Source organism: Chlamydotis macqueenii, chromosome 1 (assembly GCF_036417535.1).
Source record: "Chlamydotis macqueenii isolate bChlMac1 chromosome 1, bChlMac1.mat, whole genome shotgun sequence".
Lineage (NCBI taxonomy): Eukaryota > Metazoa > Chordata > Aves > Otidiformes > Otididae > Chlamydotis > Chlamydotis macqueenii.
Genome location: NC_141556.1, coordinates 39813583 through 39835972, shown reverse-complemented (window position 1 = coordinate 39835972; position 22390 = coordinate 39813583). Strand labels below are relative to the sequence as shown.

The following is a 22390-nucleotide window of genomic DNA, read 5'->3' as shown; positions in this document are numbered from 1 at the left end:
AAAAATATTGAGTGTATCCTCTTGGTGCTGTGGAAATATTTGTGCCACTTCAATACGAAAGGAGAATCAGTGACAGAATTAACTCATACACTAACGGTACCGATGGCTCTGAAGCAAAACAAATATAAGAATGGAATTAAATTTTCTTACTGCTGTGATCTATTTCGCACCTTCAAATCTATCAATTTCATTGGTTTTCTCCCAGCTCCTCCTCATCCCCTTCCCTTTTACCTTCTGTCTCTCCAAGTAGCACGTGGACAGGTGGCATCCCTGTCTGCTCCTTTCAGAGCTCAGTGGGAATTTCAAAAGCAACTCAGTGTCATCACTAAGACATAACAAATAAAAAATTCTGAGAAATAGGCTTTGAAGGTCCTACTCGCAGTTCATTCAGATCACATTCATTCATATGATAACAGATCAAAGCATTTCATGATGCTACGAATTTAAAATCACAGATGTCTTCTCACTATGGCAAGCTGTTTTTCAGACACGACCTACATTAAATAGTGAAAAGCTGACTATGTACACTTCAGTATTTGAAAGTATACTTTGTTTCAGGAAACAAAACAATACAAAAATAAGGTATTTAATTTAAAGAAAAAGTATCTTACAAAAATTTTGTCTTCCTTAATTCTAGAGATCACAACAGTATTAATAAAATCTTAAAAGACAACTAGCAGAGTATTTAGAAACAGCATAAATCCAAACAATGCGTAAAAATCTCAAGTGTTTATTGTTACAGTTTAAGTGCATATATTCCTTTCATAATTTTGTGCCTTTCCACAGGAACAGACATACAGCAGCTGTGCAATTTGTTCTGAGAAAGCTTTTACTAGTTTGAAATCTCATCTGTATAACTGGATAATACAGTGAACTAGTTTCAGTGACAAATTTCATATTTATATAGACTAGATTTGAAAAGAGTACACTCAACACGGAAGGAGTTGAAATTTTTGAATATTCCCATAAAGGTGACATAATACACAATTCAAGTGAATTAAGACAGGCAACATAACAAGACATTCATTAAAAAAATCCCAGATGTTTAATACAAAATACTTACCTATCTCTAAAGACAAAACATAACAGTATGGGCTCTACTTTCTGAATGTCCACAGTGACGGGTTACTATGAGGGTACCTCTAAAGTTGAAATACAATCTGTGCTGGCTAAATTACTTTCACCTCTTTCATAAATTAACGATGGAAGATTGAAATCACCTAACATAAGAGCCTGAGCACCGAAAGTTAAATTCCCATTTTGAAATGGTTTATAAGTGAGACTTTCCCCATTCACTACGAGGATAACCTATGTAGCTTCTTTAGCTAAGGCTATCATCTCTGAATAGCAACCCCAAACAAAATGGGAAACCCTCCCACTGGTGAGAAAGAACCAAAGACCATTTGGTCAGAATGCTCAACATTATGGAACAATCCCATGCTTACAGAAAAATGTTCTATTTCTAAAGAGATTAATGTGAATTCACAACTGTAATCTTAACTTTAGGTTATTTATTAAGTACCGCAGTACGGACAACCTTCATAAATATCGTTAGTTTGGAAATAAAGATGTCAAAAAAGCACAGACAAATTTATTATTTATTGGAAAAAACTATATTTTAAATATAGTCTTTCGCTTCAAACGTTGTGTAGTAGCATCACTTTTACCAACCCTGTTCTCAGGGAAGTAGACATAGTATCAGGATACAGAATACGCAACAAGGCTTACTTCTCTCTTTCCCCAATCCCCAAAAAATATTTTTACAAAACTTTACATACTGTAGATTATGGGAAATACCAGAATTCATCCATTTCACCCACGTTACTGTTGCCTATGTAAAGGTGCAGGGTACTTTGTGTCCGACTTGGACAGTAGCCGCAACGCTCCATCACACTGACTGATGTAGATCAGATTTCTATTTCCAGCTTCTTGCCCTTCCAGATGCTGGGGAGTGGAGAGAACATAGACGCCAACCCTGCAGCTCCATGAGGATAAATGAAGTGATTCACATCACTTGGCAATGATCTACATCCACTTAAAGAGCAGCAAGAGTATATTGACAAAACCCCTTCCTTGCCCTGACAGATGCCAATTGCCATATGAAGCTGACAGCCTTAATAAGCAGAGATGGAAAGTCCTTTGGCTCGCTGAAAGTTTCAGATCCCTCTCTTCAAGAGAGTTCAAAGAGAACTTTCTGGAGTCTTTGAGTAAGACTGAACATAACTGAATCACATGCAGAAAACCTTAAACCCTTTCAACCCCTGGGCCAGAAATACAAAGCCGCGCATGGAAGCACCAAAGCTATGATTATAGAAGAAAAAAGATTTACTGCGTTGTTGTCTAATATAGATTTTCCAGATATGTGCTTGGAGTTTTTTGTTCGGTGGTTGACAACCATGCCAATACTCTGGTCAAAACCTGGGAAAAGATAAAGACTTTATTTTACAAAGCCAACCAAGCTGAAAAGAAACTTACTAAGTGTACACAACTGCCTAAATTTAGTTACCATTACTGTGTTAAACCTCTGCAAGAAAAGACACCAACAGACTAAAGTAAATTACAGATAGTTTCAGAAGTCTGCTAGCTTCAAAGAATGGAATATAAATGCAATACTTTAAGTTGGAAATTACTTCTTTTGACAAGGTACACTTCTGTCAGGCCTACTTTTCTCTTTACGTAGTTTCATAGCAAAGAAAGGAATGAAAGAAGTTAAATCAGAAGAGGAAAAAAGCTATTCAAGAGCCACTCTAAGGCAAAGTGTAGATTCAGAGCACAAACAAGTGGGGAAGATAACAGTAACTCCTTCCATTAGCTTTGTTATTTACAGAGTAGGTGTAGCTTCAGACTGACAACATGGGGAAACTTGAATCTAATTCTGCGCAGCTGTTCAAAGTTTTACTTAATAAACGCTTGGGCAGGGAAAGACTTTCTCTTAGAAACAGGGGCTGTTACAGACTATCACATAAACCAAGTCTAGGAAGATAACCAACAGGAAAAACACTAACAGAAGGGATAAACAGTGGTAGTATAATGTTTACAAAAACAAAGACATAATTCTTTATTATCACTGCTGTATTTATTTATTGTTTTTCAAGATGCTGCAGACAGACTAGGGTATTTCTTTAGGAAACCACATTGAATATAGATTGGAAAAGTGGATTAAAGTAAGGAAGGACACAAAACTTACACAGTGTGCACCACAAGAACAGTACTATTTAATCTATATCACAGCATATATATATCACAGCATATATATACCATAGCGTATATGTGTATATAGCATATGTATTCCAGTAGTGCTTATGCATTTGTAAAAGAAATTGTGGAACTTGTGTACTGTCCCTGCTGCAGCTAGCAAATTAAGTTGCTGAGCATGGAAAAATATCTGAAGTGAAGAAGAAATAGATGCTGATAAATGCAGGCATGCATTACCTAGGTTTACCACATTCTCCTAATGCATCTGCCTCATTAGGAGCATGAAACATTGACTGAATGCTGAAGTGTTTCCTCTTTAGTACAGAAATATTATATCTAAAAATTCCTCAAATGGTTAAACACTGCATTATAGTTGAACTTTCCTGGAACTACAAGGGATAGAGCATAAAAACTCTGGAAAGCCAAAACCACAGCATCAACAACAGTCTGCAGTTCTCACTCATGGTAAATTTAAAGAACTTGTATCTCGCAGGCAGTTCATCTGCACATTCAGACCTCAGCTTACAACAAATAAGTACACTGAGAATGAAATCTGATAACTTAAGTTCTCTCTGTAAACCAGCTGTTAAACAGAATAGTGTCAGACATGGTCTTTAAGCAATTTTCAAACATAGAGTAAGTTTACAGTTTAGCCTAAAGGTTGTCTGTAGTGTTTATTCACAGACAATGATCCTTAAAGGCAATGAGTAAATAAATACTGAAATAATTTAGAATTAGCTAGCTAATTTTTTTTTTCAATTGACATGATTTTGTTTTTTAAAGTAATAGCTAATTTGTGATAAACTTAATTTATAGGAAACAATACTCTATGAAGCAGTGAAAAAACCAGAACATAAAATATTGTGCACATTTTCCTGGAGCTTTTCTTATTTAATTCTTAAAGCTAAGACTATTGCTAAATCTTCAGAGTTAGAAATGGAGCTTCTGCAGTGACAACTTAATCTGAGTGAATGGATAAAATTAAGATGGCATTTCCTCTTCGAAAATGTTATCATAATTAGATATATAGAAAAGGAGAGGGCAGCAATTGTTTTTTCCAAGGTAATATGTTGGAGATCCCTGGTCTCTTTCAGTCATCAACAAGACAGGAACATCAGATAAACAAATCAAAAACTGGAAGAGGACCAATTGCCCTTGCCCTTGTTTACATTATCATGTCCGTCACTGTGGTTCCCTTTCTCCTTTGTGTTGCTAATTCTGTATTTTTTCCATTTAAAAATCATGTCCTCAGCCCTTCTGGAAATTCAAGTCCATTTTAAGGTTACATTAGGAGAGGGTTAAAAAAAAAAAAAAAAAAAAAAAAAAAAAAAAAAAAAGAGAGAGAGAGAGAGAGAAGAATCTTACCACTGTATTGCATTGTAGCTCCCAAATATGAATCAATAATTGATCCCAGTAAGCCAGCTGCTGCACCAAACACGATAATTGGCCATTGCGGAGCAGATATCTCCAGATCACTCACAAAAATGAGCTGTGTTATGAAGTAGGCTATACCAACTGCCATGCCTCCAAGCAAACTTGAGAGCAGGCCCACTAAAGTAATTCCTCCATTAGTACCTAAATGAAACAAAAAACAACCTGATTTACAAAGTTTTTCTTAAAGACTTCTATTTGTTCAAATGTTTTATATTAAATCAAAGCCATGTTCATAGTGATCTTTCACCCTTTTATCCACAAGGTTTTGCTACCTTTTATTTTACAATTTTTATTTATAATTCTCATTATGCTGCTGAGAAGCCTAACCTGTACCATTACAGCTTGTTATCATTATTTTTCCTGTCTCTAAGACTAATTATCTAGAAATACTCACTAGCATTAAATTATATAAAACCAGATGGCACATCTCTCAATGTCAACTGGTATTCTTCTGCTGTAAGGTGTAGGGGACAGGAAAAGAAAAAGAGATTTGCTCAAAAATATACAAAGATTGAGATGTGCATGTTAGTAAAGCAATGCCTCTTTCAGAAGTATATCAAGACATATTTCACCAACACATTTAAAAGAAAGAATAAAATCTATAGAAAGGAATATGTTTGACAGCTCTTTTAATAAAAATCTGAAGAATGCTTATGGAGAGAAAAAAAAATGCCCATGCATTTAAATCCTATCCCACAATATCTAAAACTCAGATAAACATTGCAGCAAGACTCAAAGACACCCTGCTTTAAGGTAGCAATGTAATCCACTGTGTAGACAACGTCTGGCAAGCAGAAGGTTCACTTTACCCACTCTTGGTAAGATATTAAAGGAAAGGAGCAATCTGGTTAGGAAGTGAATTTTTGTAGTGTCTGTACTGAATATATATACATATATATATTCTTTTACTGACTAAAATTTTCGTGTCAGAAAAATTTAGTTCATAACTTGTACTCTTTATATTATTGGCAATATAAACACTTTTTATAGTGCCAGAGATGAGAAGTGACAGCATTCACTAAGAATGATTTTAGCTCCCTGGATGATATGTTGGTGCATCTCACCAACAAGATGCAGCAGAAACACAACTGAGTATATTCCATTTCAGAGAATGCATTCCTGCTAACATTTTCTAATCCTAGATTTCCGATGTTTGCTTTTCTGGGGCTTTTTTTGCAGCTTTTCAAGTTGGATACATAATTCAAAACAGATGAGCAAAATATTAAGAACAAGTAACACCTTACCTACTGGAACCTTTTCCCACGTTGTTATCAACCTTGGCTTGCTTTTACTCATAACACTACCAATCTCTGAAGCCCAAGTGTCACCAGCAGAACATGCCAGAGCTCCCAAAAGGGATAAGCACATCCATGATGCTGTATATTGCTTTGAAAAGTCAATTGGAATTTCACCCGGTCCATTTTCTATCATATATAAGACAGCGAGCTCAGTAGGAACACCACCATTACAGCATACTTGCACCCAATTCCTCTGCCCACCTAAGTGACAAAAACTAAATTTTAGTATTTTCAGGAAAAATACTTTGACAGGCAACAGCATGAGACAAAAGCAAAATACACGTAATTAAAATTAAAAATACACACTTTCAAAACAGAAACTAGATGGCAATTCATTAAATAGAACAGAAGCAAAAGCAAAGTTGCTTGCTAATGTTCATAAGGATGGGGGTGGAGGGGAGGCATGGCAACAGTGTTCCCTACTCGGGATATTACGTCTCATCTGACCCTTTGAAAGGAAGAGGAATATGCAGTATTTATTCTCCACAAGGGATCCAAAAGAATTAAAATGTTACAGCTTACCTTCTTTGTATTCTGAATCTATTTGCTTCTTTATATCTTTTTTCCATTTAGTAAGTTTTGAAGAAGTAACAAAAAATACTAATAAAGAAGTAAAGAAACTGTAATTTGCAACTGTCAGGATAAATCCAACCACCAATCCTATGAAGAAAAAAGAAGTATATAAAGTTATTTCATGTAACAAGTAATTACAAAGTAATTAATTATTTTTAATCTACTGAATATGAAGAGTACCTTCATGATAAACCTAGGACAATCACGCAATAAGACAATTACTGAAGCGTCTAATACCTATATGAGAATTACACAGATTGAAAAAAAAAATTATCTTTATAATTTTCTCCTAAATTTTATTGCTAAATTGCTAATTTTATTGCTACTGCTGAAGTGTGTGATTTTTAAGACCTTCTCTTGCCACAAATCAGTAATACTGTGCAAAAATAAAAGACAAAGAACAACTAAAAAAAAAAAAGCCAAAGTATATCTAATTGGAATTTAAGAACTTTGCCTGAAAAACATGATTATTGGCATAAGAAGCATATATACAGCTGTGGTTGTGTCTCTATCAGGTAGTTTATCTTCATTTGGGAATCAAATCCCTCCCGCAAGGTCTCTAAGATAACCTGGATAACTCTCCTCCATATCTTAACAGCTGCTACTTCTCCCTTCTGTTCTTCATTTTCTTTTTCCATTTCTGATTTTTATTCCATTTTTTCCCCTGTAATTTTCTTAAATATTTGAGCTCCTGGATGTGCTTCTTTTTCATCTCCTCCTTCATAGGGGAGGTCTAATTCTCACTGCCCACCATGAGATTACAATTCTTCACGCCTGAAAGAAAATTGGCCACACTTAAAGCAAATGCCAATACAAGCTGGCTAGCAGAGCTGTTATGATAAGAGGTAAAAACACAGCAGAAGATAAAAGATGTTTTTTTTTAATTTAGAAAATGCTCCCCTTAACTCACAGACAGAACAAGTTTTGCAGAATAGGTGACATGTGAGGACAGGATTTGAGGTTCTGTTTCTTTCCATTGACCACCAATTCTGACAATGTGTCAAGACAAGGGTGAATCACCTCACCCAGAAATTTTGCCTCAGATTTCAACTAACACTACTGTACACTATGTTGTGTGTTTTTCTCATGTGGTCAAAAAAAACTTGCTTGAAGTGAAGTACAGATTTAATTTTCTTCTTATTTTAGGGAGGCAAAAAACTGCTCATATTACAGAAAGCAGAACAACGTTATCTTTTCTGGTTTCCTACCAGGCAGGTAGGCTGCTGACACGGCTCAGTTTTATGGTATTTCTTTACCACTGCCTCTGCCATTTTATTTTCTCTATGTGAATCCATCTATATGTTAAATCAAAACATGTGATTTAACTGCACACTGTACTGAAGTTTAAAAGAATCTTCTAGGTTTGTATCAATCTAATGACAATATTAATCAAATTAATTACAAACAGCAACAAAAATTAACCTGACTATTTAAACAAGCATGAGAAAAAAACCAGTATGAATTCAAGGTATGTATGCTTACATTTAAACTTTTTGTATAATAGGACTAGGTAAGAAAGTCTTAAAAGAATATTACGTAAAAGGACCTTAATTTAACTTACTGAACGTTTAGCTTAATAGTCTCAGAAAAAAACATACCTCCCAATGCACCGCTGTGATCAAGACTCTTCTTCTTAAAACCCTGTATAGCAATTATTAGTGGAACCAAGATTGAAAAAAGCCAGCGCCATGGAGAAATGGGTCGTAAAGTACCTGATAAATCAAATAAATTTTTAATTATTATGATGATTCTTTTTTTGATGAAGTTTCATAAAATGTGGCAACAATAAAGGGAACTAACAACACTGTCTACAGTCACTAATGTTTTTTAGTATTGTAACAGAAGGAAAATTAGTACAGTACATTGGAAGCTTTCACTTGTTTTTTAAGCCAGCCCAAATACCAGTGGTTTTAGGAAAAGTCATTCCTGTTTATCAAAAGCTTTAGATTGGTAGCTCTTGGCTATGAAAAGCAAGCAACATTTTTCATCCCTTTTTTAATCATCTATGTATTCTGAAATATTTCTAGGATGTGCCTAATATTTTCACTTTGTTGTTTACGCCATCAACTAGAATTTAACACTATCTTAACAGAAGTTCTGCTGCTACTTCACCGACAGAAGACTTCACCAGTAGTTTCACATCCATGGGGAGAGAAGACATCAGCATGCGTATAAACTAGCTAACGGCTCTGTTTCTATAGCTTTAATACTACTACCATAGCCTTTTTATTCTAGTTTGGAAAGCTTACATATTCTGTAATATATTTAAGTGCTTGAGCTACAGTGATACTTGATGTCATCTAACAAAACTAGCAGGAAGTCCTGTAGTTCACATATATATTTTATACACTGATTCTGTACTTCTGCTTGTCTGTGAGCAAATCATCAGTTTAATCACAGCATTACTGATAATTTACACTGATGCAAGAAAGGAAGTGTAGATGCTTGGCCTTCTTTTACAGTTTAAAAAAAAATAAATATTCCTCTTTCGTTGGTATCTAAAATACTGTTTCCACACTACACTTAGTTGAAAATACAAGAACTTCCAAGCTGGACCAAGGCATACAGAATCCCATCTAGCAGTGGTGAGCTGCACATGCACAAAGAAAGGAGGTAAGGAACAGATAAAGACTGATCTTCCCGATTTTACTGGGAACTTTTATGTTGGCATTCCTAAAATCCCCCATATACTTGCTCAATCAATTTTTAAAAACACAATTTTCATCTCCACAACCACCCACAGAACTGAATTACACTTTTAGATGCACTGAAAAGGCCTTTCAAAAAGCCAAACAACAAAGATCCTGCTGCCTCAAGTTTCATCAGACATCTGCTAAATTTTATTATTTCCTATTCACATTCTTAATGTCACTCATGGCCTACATAGATGGCCCCTTTCTATGCTAAAATATCTTTACCTATTTAAGTCTTCTTCAAATGGATGCTGTTACCTGCTCTGATCATCCTTGCTGTCTTCACTGTTCCTTTTTAATTCTGCTATGGGCATTTTCAAATGAGATAACTGCAAGTGCACGCCAGTACTCATAGCATAGAGACATCATGATTTTACAACTATGATTTTACATCTTCTAGCAATCTATTGATTTTTTTTGACCGAGTGAAAGGAGTTTCATTTCAAAAAAAAGGTGAGAATATATTAAATAACCTGGACAGTGCAATTCCCCTCCCCTGATTACCTGCCTGTACCGAAACCAAGCTGCTGCCCCTTCGGTCATGCAGTACATTAATTATAGACAGCTTTGGTACAAAACATATATATTTGCCCTGCTGCTCTCCGTGCTTCTCCTCATCTTTTCCTGCATTACTACCTGATCACCTTTATCCACGGTAACCAAGCTCTTTTGCTCCTGTGATGGAGAGAGGGACTCATCTCCTCAAGAGGCAGAATTTACATCCCTCAGGATCTGACAACACATCCATTATCCTTACAATGGATGTTATGACTACTTTATTAACCCTAAATTTTTCACCAAAAGGGCTAGTTCTAGAAACATTCAAAGGAAACCAGGAACACTTGAAAAATTAACCCTATTTCAGCAAGCCAAATCATAATTTTTAATAAAGAATATACACTATAAATTTTGTGTTTAAGGAAAGGTAGCTATGTGACATACAAGTCAGGTGTTATCTAGACTGGTTTCCACCTAAATATTTATCCTCAAGTGAGCATGATGTTACCTAACGCAGTTCTCCTTGTCCTGTCTGTTTCTACAGAAAATTTGGCTTAGCTGAGGATCACAGATGATTTAGACTTCTTATTCTTTGCTTTGTGTAGTCCCTCTCCACCGCACACGCATGCACACACAGCCTCTTCCCAACCCAGCAGCAGCACAGACAACTAACTGGACACTTCGGTGTGAGTTGCAGCATTGCAGAGACTTGTTGAAAAGCAAGCTGCATCCACCAATTTCATGTCTTGCAATATATATTTATTGTCAGAAAATGATTCTTCTCTGAGGATTCTCTAGACTAATCCTTTTCCATTTCTACGTTCCACTCTCCTTGTTACTTTTTCTCAATTTTATCTAGAACAGTGCAACCAAACACATTTAGTGACAAGACAATTTGTTTTCACTTGCACAACATGTTTGCATGAGAAGTTTTTTTTTGTGGCATGGTATATTCAGCATACACAAACAGATGATAAGAGTTGTATGTCCTTCTTGTTCCATAATCATTCTCTACAAAAAGGAGGATTTGTCTGCACTGCTTTGTATCAGTCCCTGTCCTGATTCACCCGATATCAGGACTCTCCACTTTATGCTGTCAATTCTAAATCATGTTAGATAGCAAGGACTGGAATACTCTAATTAGAGGCAAAACTCAGAGTGCTGTACCTATAGAGAGCAGACATGCACAAATAGAAGTGTGTTTAAATTCAACTTGGCTAGCTCTAAATGACACTGACAAAACCTGGTGGTGAAGCCTGTTTCTGCATACCTTCTATGTGTCTGGCATCTCACTGCAAACCAAACCAATAGTGTCCAGACAACACAGATTTAATGCTAAAAGCACTGAAAAACACTGACCAGAGACATCCAATTCCCACTGTAAAAGTCAGCTTACACTGGTGGGATATTTATTCTAGCTCCTCCTGGATCCAAGATGACACTAGGCACTCGGGGGTGTTCATAACGCATCCCTAGGCACTTGCAGCAACAGCAACACTGCAGTGACACTGGACCTATTCCTGCATGGAATTGGTTCAGGTCTTAAGGACAGGTCTTCACTTGCCCTGGGAAAGCAGTTAAACTCTTGTTAGGCTTGAACTGATGCTGAAGGCAGAACCGATGCTTTTGCACATTGCTATAAAAATGGTCCTTGAAATTAAATGACAGACCATTGAAAGTACCAGCATCCCTGCAACTACACACAACTAACCCACAGCCTGCCTGAGTTGCCTGAAGAGAACTCAGTTGACTGTGTACACCCATGCCTGAGACTCCATGCAAACATTTCTCTCTTCTTGTACCATTTCCTGTTTCTCTCTACCTTGACCAGGGAGTTCTTCTCACATGTTCTGTTTAAAGTCTGCATGTGTATGCTTAAAACTATTTTGAAGGCACATGCACTCCTCCCATGCTGTCACTGCTTCAAGACCTCTATCAGCTCGCTCTTTCACTTCTTCATTTTGATCTTATTTGCTTTCTTTTGGGGAGATAAATCACAAAGCATAAAAACATCTTAAATTCAATGGCATCTCTGGGCAGAGCTGCGAAGAAGGGTGAAGCGGCTGTTAACACCTTCTAAGCCCTTATCAGCTTCTGTCAGGAGGTTTCCAGCTCTGCTGACGATGGAAGGGGCTGTGCATACCCCTCTTCCAGCTCTTCACCCCCAGCCCACAGGGGCTGGAGGGGGAGGGCGGCTCGGCTCACCTCTCACCATGCCGTGCCAGCCTCTCCCCAGCCCCCGGCCTTTGGACTCACCGTAGTACGTACTCGCAGTCATGGACACGATCCAGATACCCAGAGAAATACAAATGAGCAAGTTCAGGACGACAACATTGGCCATCATCTTGAAGTAGTCTTTGAAGAAATTCTCCTCGGAAGGGGCCATAGAAAGCCAGAGGGCTAACACCTGTCAGGGAAGCACAAGGCCCAGCGCATCAGAGACATCGCTACCTCCTCCTTCTCCTCTTCCTCCACCCGCCCGGCCTGCACCGGCCTGGCCGCCGCCTCTCACCCCCGACACCTCGGGGCGCTCCTGGGGAACCGGCTAAGTCCCCTCCTTGCCCGCTCGAGGCCGGGCTGCGCGGCGCTCGGTGCCTGGAAGCCCCTGCCCTGTCCCCTCCCCAGCCCGCACCGCCCGGCTCCCGCACCGACCTGCTCCCACAGCCAGTCCCCGCCGCCGCCGCCGCCGCCGCCGCCATCCCGCCCCGCCGCCGCTGCGCGCATGCTCCGCCGGCCGCCGCCGCAGTGCCTGTTCCCGCCTGCGTCTCCGTCGGCGGGGAGGGAGAGAACAGGCGAGCTCCTCCGGGCGCGGTTTGGCCCTGTCTGCGCTGCGGCCGTGCCCGGGCGGTCCCCTCCCTTCCCATCTCCGCCGCAGAGACGCTGCCGCGCCCCATCCGTCCCGGAGCCTGCGCTTTGTCCCCTCAGTGGCGACTCTTCTCCTCTCTGGTCCTGGGATGGGGCCGTGCCCCTCCGCCGGACGCTGCCGCCCTCGGCCGTCGCCACAGCTTTCCCCGTCCCGTGCCGCTCCGCTGCTACGGGGCGGCTCTTGCTGCTGAACAGAGCTGCAGCCGGGCTACGCTGCGGACGCGGCCGTGCTCTCCACCCGGAGCCGCCGCGCTCCCGCCGGCCACCCCGCCCCTCTGATCCGCCCCCGAGCCCCGCGGGCCTTCCGCCGGAGAGCCGGGCTGAGGCGTCGGCTTCACCGTCCCTCCGCAGGCCTCGCTACGGAGCTAGGGCTGCGCTCCCCCGCCGGGAGCCCTTCCCAGCCCCGGGTGGGCTCCCTGGTAACGGCCCTCAGCGCGACCGGGGTCTGCCCTTCGCAAAACCCCACGCTGTACGCGGCCTCCTCTGCAGCAGGCCACCACCCCTGAGGCTGCCATCTTCCCACCGCCCGGCTCTGGGCCCACGGCTGGCCTGTGCGCCGGAGCCGTTAGGGCTTCATGCCGTGGGCTCAAAGAATAACTAATGTACACGCCACAGGACGAAACACTGCTGAAATATAAATCCAGCTTGCCTATTTGTGAAATTAAAACAGGAATGACACCACTGTTAAATGACATCAGTTGGCAATCAGTGATACTGATGAGTACTTGGATGGAAACGTGTTGGAACGTTGCAAAGTTCATTAACACTAGAAGAAAGAGACTAGAAACATTTCCTAAAGTTAACATAGGATCAAAATAAGCCAAATGTGCCTGGTAGCTTTTTGGCCGGCATGCCAGAATTGCTCCCAAACACTCAACTACAAATGAAGACTCTAACATGAGTTACTAGAAAGACTCCACAGCTCCCACGTACACAAAGCCCAGAAAGATGTGAAGCTCCACAACTTTTCAAAAACCCTTCATTTTGAGGCAGCTGCCCATAAAATAAAAAAGATTTGAGGCATGACAGAAGATAATTTTGAAGGAGCATTTATATATTCAACATTTGTTCAGTAGAAGATAGACCAAAACCCTTCAATTTTACAAACACTGGTGCAGATGAGTCACCTCCTGAACGCCAATAACCTCAAGTGCTTGTTTTCATGGACTCCAGGCAGCAGCAGAATAGAATGTTTATTTAAGTATTCAGTGAGAGGCAGAGTAATAAGAAAAAGTGAATTAAAAGATCTTTTACATAAAACAGGAGTAGTTCTTAAACTCAGAAATTCAAGTGAATAATCTTGGTGTAAGAGTTGATAATTTCCCTATTGAATTTAAGACTATTTCTGGCTCGTTGGCACCCATTTATCTTTGAGGCATATTCTATACTTTTTCATTCAGCATCTGGAGTAAGTTTCTAACAGGACGTGAATGCAGTCCAGGTTGTGGATTCTTTTGCAACAGAAACTCAGATATATTTTTGTGTTGTGAAAGAAATACTCAGTTATCACTCAGAGCTGCTTCTTCAGATGTTGTCTAAGCTAGAGACCATATTCTGCAAAAAATTTACAGATACTTGGTTTCAGCTGAAGACAGTAGGTTTCAGAGGTTAAAGTTAACACTTGAGTGTTTACAATGTATTGGCTCCAGGCAATTAGAGCCAAAATTTGGACCAGGAGCCTTAGACAAGAGTATACAGGCTTTATCTTATCTTCTGCTAGATGCATTGATAATAAAGACTAGGAACATCCAACTTTTATCTGAACTAGAGATCCCCAAAACATTAGTACTAATATAGCAGGACTGACTTTGGTATACGTGATCTTCCTTCTTACCTCCCAAATTTTTATTAAACCTTCATCTGAGATCTGGATTTGAAATCTAAAAATCAGGGGCTCCGTAGCTGGGCTGCTTTGTAAGAGCAGGACACCTTTTGAAGGATAACACTGATACAACATTGCTTAGATGCTCCTGCATGCTCTCAGTAACTGATTTTTTCAAATAGAAAATGATCAACTGTGCTTAGACTGGTGGCGGAACAAGTAGCTGCATGTTCAGGTGTAACCAACTCCCATAAATATATTTATTCAAATACACCCTTAACTGCAATAAATTATTTTATGTAACTTCTTTCTTTTTGTTTTCTAAACTATAACAGACTGATACTGGAATTTCTAGTGGAGAAACAAATGTTCCTGCAGGAATCACACAGCCCTGGCTGATATCTGTGGGACTGTACAACTGTGGATCCACGATTAATGGTAATACACAAGCTGGTGTGAACAGGGGGCAGCTTTGCGGAGCTCTAAAGAACCCTTCAGCTTCCTTCATAGACGCCATACCTGTGTTAAGTAGCAGTTGTGCTGATCTAGAGAGACATGCCAGACTATTGCCCTGGCTTAACCACAGACCTCGCGTCTTGGCTTAAAGCCACAGATGCTGCTGCTGCTGCTGCTGGAGCTTACGTGAGCAAGAAAAGCAGAAGAGAGTACTGCCCTCAACACGTGGCGTGAGAAAGGTGGTTCTCACTGTGAAATCTGTAACAACCATTGCATGAATAATCTTGGCTTTGACTCCTCTTTCAGTTCTGAGACTTGTATTAAATGTGGCTTCATACATGTCTCTTCCAGTGTTTTCGACTATATGAAACCAAGAAATTTTCCTGCACTTGCTTGGGACACATTAAATGTTACAAGTAGATTAGAAAATTGAAAGAATCCCGAAGTTAGACTTCTTTCTGCATTTAGAAACTGAAAGAAGTAGCCATGATTTTGAAAGTAATGTCTACAGCAGTTACTGTCATTGGTCCAAATACTATGTTTAAAGTCCTCTTTTCTACATGTTGCCCTTTGTTTTTACTAGGTTCTGCAGTAAAAAAAATCACAACACTTTTAATGGGGCAAAAGTTATTTTTTTAAAAAATGTAAGTGTCCATCTAGATTATTACAATATTGTAAATTTAAAATTCACATACTTTAACTGCCATCTTGAGTCAGTTAGAAGAGTATTATGCGTATTTAATGCATGCAATGCATACATTTCATAAACAATTTTTACTTACAAAAAACCACATTCCTTATTCACACTCAATAATATTGATAAGTGTGATAATTTAAAAATGGCAAGTAGCAGTTGCTTGGGACACGCAGACCTGAAAGCTTTTCCCTGCACTTTCCCATACAAATGCATATTTGAAACAAGAAAAATCTGAGAAGTTTAAATTTTTAAAAAGTTAGAATTATAAGCTGCCCAATATTTATGAGTTTCTTCTTACCTTTTACCTAGATCTATAGGATGCAAAGTGCGACCAGTGCGGAGTCTAGAAGTAAAAATAAATAAGATTTAATAGGAGACAGGAATGTGAGATGATTAAAGGCAGCATGACAAACTGAAGATAATAGCATGTTGTTTTATGTAGCATGCTAATCACTCTTTTACATTCATTATTTTCCTAGCAATACATTAGAATGTAGTAGATTTGTCAAAATGCAGCATAAAATTTCCAAATTTTTTATAAAGATTTTGGAAGTAGACTTTCTGTTCTGCTTTGCTTTTCTGCCTTTTTTTTTTTATCTCTGAGATGCTACTCTCCATTTATCTTCACTGCTTAAAACATTCATGTTTGTGTTTTCATTATGCTATTGTTTTTTCTTAGTGGTACAAGATTAATAGGAAATGCTGATCTGACCATGGAATAATCCATTTCACCTCCATCAGTAGTCTTTTTTACAGAATAAGAAATACTGCTTAGAGCAGAGGCAAGAATAAAGATGAAGTGAGCTGGCCATTGGTTTTTAAGAGCTGAACAGATTACATTATTAAAGTTCTGTTTGGAGACAAGTATTTTTTGTCTTATAGCTAATGTGTCAATGAAAGAAGACAGAACCCTTTGATGATCTTTATTTTTACTTTCTTTTACTTAGTTATTAGAGGAGAAAACACCGTACTTGGACACAAACTTTTATTCTCTACTGTCCTTGTTACGCTCTACAAGAAAAGGACTATGCACAAGGAATATGGATGATTGAGGAAGGATCAGCAGAGTTTCAAGAAAGAATTGAGAGCTGGCAGCTGAGGCAAATGCTCCCATGGCATTTGGCTCTCTAGAACATCGGACGGATGCAGGGTGTTTGAGAGCTTTACCCTGCGTGAGAGGCTTATATTGGCGCTTGTCAGATACATGCTGCAGGACTTTGCGATGGTGTGGTCCTCGTGGGGTCAGATCCCTCAAGCCTTTGAGTGTATCTGGAGGGAAACTGGGAGGTTAGGCTACTCCAGGAATAATCCAGCTCATGTACACCAAAACTGCTTTGAGAAATGAATACCAACATATGGTGGATGAGAACAACCACGGGACTGCTGTCAAAGCTGCACCATTATTCTTGCTAGGGAGACCGTAGTCTGTGTTGACAGAGTAACAGCTATAGAAGGGAACAGGATTGGCTGGTTTTTAGATTTAGATAACTTTTAAATTATTCAGAATCATTAAGTTATATAAATTTTTAGCCTGTGAAAACACATCCTTCCACATCTGCCTCAACACAAGTGGGTGTGACTTGTCACACATGATTCAACTCAGCAGTTTTACCTGTTTAGGCAGACTGTGCAGAAATGACGGAACTACACACATATCTATTTTTCTACATAGATCAAACTGCTAGATTTAAGATTTTCAGCAAAAGAACTATGTCACATTTGCCTCTAGGGTGTTTAGCAGAATTTGAGAATTCTGGCAAATACTGCACAAGATTTAACATGACTAACTTTTTACTGTGTTTAAAATAATTTGTAAGAGATACTGAGAGGGGCAGGGAGATGAACCAAAGCTAAATCTAGATATGGAATAAAGTCTTAATTAAAAATATTGTTCTCCAGGTTATTAGTGACGAGGCCTGGACTCTTACACGTTTGCCGTGCTCATGTTGATTTTAGTTGGAAGTGAGTGCCCAAATATCTGTGAAGACATAAGCTGTAGTTCTTTGAAAGGAAAATATTTGAAAATGCAGTCCAGAGGAAGGACAGATGGGAGCTACAAAATTGTTGAGCTGGAGCTTTATATAAAAGAAGATTGGTGGCTTCGGGTAAAAGAAAAATAATAAAAAGTCTAGGGGAAAAAAGAGGATTGCAAAGAAAAGAAGAGTGAGCAGAATGCCTGGGAAGCGCCAGTGGAGATAAACTGGAACATGGGAAGAACCCTCAGGCAGAACAAGAGGTAGAAAAAGCTTTGCTGAATGACGCCGGCAAGAGGAAACGCATTGGTAGGAAGGCAGAAGTGCCAATATAATGAGTGGATGCACAAGTGCAAAGTGATGCTTCAGCACACCTCAACACCAGTTTTCAGACTTAAATGTGATGAGAGGAAATCCCTTTTTTTTTTTGCCTTATTGTCAGCACGATCAAATGAACTGAGCTTGGAAAGAGATTTTTGGCTGCAGACATTACAGTCTCATTAAAAAAAAAAAGAAATTGAGTGATTCACCTCCAAATGATGTAGTGGCTTGGAAATCACTGGCAATGCAGAAGACCAATATTTACTGGTGTTTACTCATTTTTACAGAATCAAACAGAACAAGGATTGAAAGTGGGTTTACTATTTTTAACTGGCTATTCCAACCATCAGACTTCTAGGTCTTGTAAGGGATGTCAATGTGAGAAGAATTTTGTCCATGTTCTGTTCTGATTTTAGGACTTTTGCAACAAAAAAAAAATTAGTTGAAACCAGTATCATAGAATCATAGAATAATTTGGGTTGGAAGGGACCTTTAAAGGCCATCCAGTTCAACCCCCCTTGCAAGGAGCAGGGACATCTCCAATGAGATCAGGTTGCTCAGAGCCCCGTCCAACCTGGCCTTGAATGTTTCCAGGGATGCGGCATCTACCACCTCTCTGGGCAACCTGTTCCAGTGTTTTGATTTTAGCACAACATCACCCCCCGCTCCAAAAAAAAAAAAAAAAAGAATTCCTAAACATTTCTTCCTGATAGAGAAACCACACCAACAGGTTATCAAGCCCAGCTATTTGTTGAATTTATGTTTCACTGTAGAGACTCAAAAAGTAGAGCAGTCTCCAGCTCGTTGGAAGATGAAGAGCATCAGGGAAATACGACTCACATTTCAGAAATAATCTCTGTAACAGGATGGTAGACTATGCTTTCCTTTAGCAGTGGCTCAAGTACCAAAATGCTGTCTGTATTTGAATAGCTTTTAACTAAGACTTCTCAAGCGGTTGCTCATCATGTCTGTATCTGCATCTGAACTGAAACAGCACTGAACTACACTATGGCTACTTGCAGGGGGAACTCTGCCAGTGTAATCAACGGGCGGTAGTGTTTCACCTGCCAGCTCTCCAGTAAGGACATGACTTTGTATCTCCTCCTACCCCCTTTTTCCAACATGTTTTCAGTTGCTCTGAGCTGTAGTGACTCCAGTTCTCTGCCTTTTCCATGTGAAGAAGAGTGGGATGTTTTTGTAACAAAATAGACTTACATAAGTTCGGGGATGAACCCTTTGTGGCTGTACGATGCAACAATGCCATGCAAATCAGTAAAGATGTGGTGATACAATGTGCAGATCTGACCCAAACACTCATGATAGATGCTGTTAACACCACCAGAAGGATGTATTTTCTCACTAATTATTATTTCAAAAGCAGACTTACAGTGAGAATTGCTTTTTATTAGAGAGATTAGTTCTCAAACACCACTTAAATGCATTCATTTTCTTGTCTCTACCTTTTTTTTTGCGGCTTATTCCTTATTACATTTCCACTTGACAGTTGGGTTTTTTTTAATTGTTTCTGAGAAGTAAATGGAAGTGCTATTTTTATTAGTGTGGTAAATCATGAAATACCTGGGGTTTGGGTTACCTCTACCTTGTAGAGATATCTCCTATAAACCAGTGAAGAACTATGCTTAGGTACTTACTAGACAGCAAAGCTATGGGCCACAAAGCCAGCCTTTGCTGAGCTGATAAGGACAGATGACAGGGAAGAACAGATGACAAAGGCACTGTCCCTGCTACTATATTTTGCTTTCGTTGCCTAAGCCATTACAGTTTGGACTGATATTAGATGCATGTGATACAATTCATATTTCCAGTGATAAGTGTGTTCATTTCAGTTGAATGATATAATAAATAGTGATGTGTTCCTGGTATTTCTGATAGAATAAATAGTCATCACTTCATCCGTTATTGAATGTAGTCTTCATTTGTGTTTGTTTCAGTTGATTAAGATTAGAGGTACAATAGAGGCTACTGCATGTGTACTAAATTAAGGTCTGGCTAGGGAAGTATAGAAAAATAGCTTTCACAACTCTTCTGCAGTTATATATTCTTATCTTAAATTTATAATCCATTATATCAAATCTAGCAAAGCATGTAAAATGCCTCTTAAATCAACTTCAAAGTAACTTTATTTCACTTTTTTAGGTTACTAAAAGTATGGAATAGCTGAAAGTGAAGTATCAAAAGCAATATGAATTTTAAACTGAATGAATTATGGTATGAAGGCAGTAGTTGTGTAACATTATGGCTGGATGTTATTTGCATCTGAGATGCTGGACTATCACTTAGGAAGACAGTTTAAGTACTGAGGGTATTCTATCCCTCTGAATTAGTAACACATACTTTGTACTTCCATAGCCATTCAATCATGAGAGTTAAACTTAACAGTTTCCCTCTCAACAGAGAGAGAAATGATACTGGTAAATGTCTTGTTCCAGACCACATGGGAAACTTAATCAAGACCAGCATAAAACCAGATGATCTGCCAGTTCTTTCATACACAATGAAATGTTTTATTAAGCATTTTATTAAACGTTTGTAAAAGATGCTTCAAGCCCTAAGCAGAGTCTCTGGATCCTGTAATAAAATAAATGATAAAATAATCCTTCAAGGCTTACCTCAGCTTTCCTCAGTAAGCCTTGAAACTGTAGGGAAAGTTCATGCAGGAATTATCCAGCTCAGGGGTGTACCTGGATTCAAATCTACAGCACTACAGGACCTTCCACACATTTCATACATTGTAGAAGCCTTGTATCGATTTGGTCTCAGGACAAAGAAGACCCTACACATTAGTAGTAGCCTGTTAAAAACTACTGCAGATAGCAGTGGTGTCTGATGTGTTTTTAAAGAGGGTTACTTTTCGTACTGAGACTGCAGCATTATTACAAAGATATAAAGTTAATAATACAAATTCAAACCCATAATTCTTAGAGTAGGTTGTAAATATGTACTTGTAAGGTTGTATTTGAAAAATTATATATTGGGTAGTACCTGGACAGATGTTCAGTATTCTGTTAAACCAGATACATATTATTTCCTCGGAGAGATACATATTAGAGGATAACACCCTTGTTAAGCGCACTACAGATTTAGCTACATTTTGCAGACAGACAAAAGCAGCAAGTTCTCTGTGGCCAACAAACTGGATATCAGGAGATTGCTTTTTAATAAAGAACAATTTTTATTTTATTAAATACTTTACTCGTGCAAATACAATATGTTTGATTTTGGCAATACAGAATTTTGAAAAACTGTTAAGGAGCTGAAGACTTTTTCGCTTTAGAAACTGGATAATTATGTAAGAAATGTGAAGACATCCTGGAAAACCAAAACAATAGAGTGAGGAAGGAAAGTTTTACCTAAAAAATAGTGGCTATAACAATGTGTGCTCAAAAGGAAATATCCCTTACCTTTAAAGACTTTGGTTCTGTCCAGATTCAGAAGAACCAGTGAAGAAAAAGCATTTCAAAAGCAAGATGAACTTAAGTCCCGTGACAAAGAATTGCAGATTCCCAGTGTTTTCAGCAACTGAAGTTTCTCATCAGAAAGAATATTTTAGCTGTCTGTTTTGCTGCTTTGCTGAGGTAATTTATTCCTATTCTTTCAGTCACAAACAGTAAAGTGATGCCACAGCAAATCCTCCTGTTATGAAGCAGAAAAAAAAACCAGAAAAATCAAGACACTAACAAACAGGGTGGAGCCCAATCCACTCTTCCCATGCCAAGATAGCATCAATTAAAGATTTCTTTTCTTGTTCTCCTGACTTTAGAGATCCACCCAGTGTCATAAATTGGTATTGAAGTTGCACAGCGCCCTATCACTGTACACAACACTCTAAGGTACCACTGTTTTAATCTCAGAAAATATTGTATATTTTACTTGCTGTGAAAAAAAAAAATAAGAGGAATTCTTAATCTATTAAAGGAGTCTGTATTTATTCCCTAACGTGGTCACAACAAAAATAACCAAAACTTAGTGCTTTGCTTTTCCACATAAATCTGAGATACTTCAGTTTTGGGAAGTCCAGGACATCACTATAACAGCTGGAGGTTATCTCACAGGAGCAAAGTCTTGCTACATTTGATATTTTTTCTTGATGACATAGACATTGGGTAATGTGAACGCAGAAAGAAGAATAACGTGGATTCAAACAAAATCTTCTCAGGACAAATTTGAATACATAAATAAAAAGTATTTATGTAAATATTTTTAACATCCATTATAATTTTAGTAGAATGGATCATGATTTTTTGATATATTTTGCATTCTTCTGTCTTGAGACTTCATTTAGTCTGCTTTTATGTTAATTATTTGAGCCTCCCACTTGTAAGACTGTTCAACTGCCTGGAATTCATCTTATATGTATAATTTATCTTACGTCAGCCACTAATTTAGTTGTAAGCCTTGGGCAAGCTGGAGCTGTTCCAGTCTTTGTGAGCTAAGTACTTGCATTAAAAAGCAATTTTATTTGCCTAAAAATTCAAACTTTTGTAAAAGGCTTTATATTTCTCTCTTGCAAACAAGGAACTTGATAACTCTTCCAGAGTAAGTAC

At 38.7% G+C, this 22390-nt stretch overlaps 1 protein-coding gene across 3 annotated transcripts; it reads right to left on the bottom strand.

The window, feature by feature from the left end:
* Positions 1–569: 569 nt before the first annotated feature.
* TMEM19 (transmembrane protein 19) lies at positions 570–21373 on the bottom strand. 3 transcript variants are annotated; one of them, XM_086749389.1, is made up of 7 exons: positions 21248–21373; positions 11948–12098; positions 8099–8212; positions 6450–6587; positions 5874–6128; positions 4561–4770; positions 570–2418 (listed from the first exon to the last, which is right to left on the bottom strand). In XM_086749389.1, the coding sequence occupies exons 2-7, from the start codon at positions 12075–12077 to the stop codon at positions 2255–2257; spliced, it is 1011 nt and encodes a 336-aa protein (XP_086605515.1). In that variant the 5' UTR covers positions 12078–12098; positions 21248–21373; the 3' UTR covers positions 570–2254. The 3 variants fall into 3 exon arrangements, with proteins under 3 accessions (XP_086605515.1, XP_086605524.1, XP_086605506.1); XM_086749398.1 differs by lacking the exon at positions 21248–21373 and adding an exon at positions 15830–15851; XM_086749380.1 differs by lacking the exon at positions 21248–21373 and adding an exon at positions 12344–12799.
* Positions 21374–22390: the final 1017 nt, after the last annotated feature.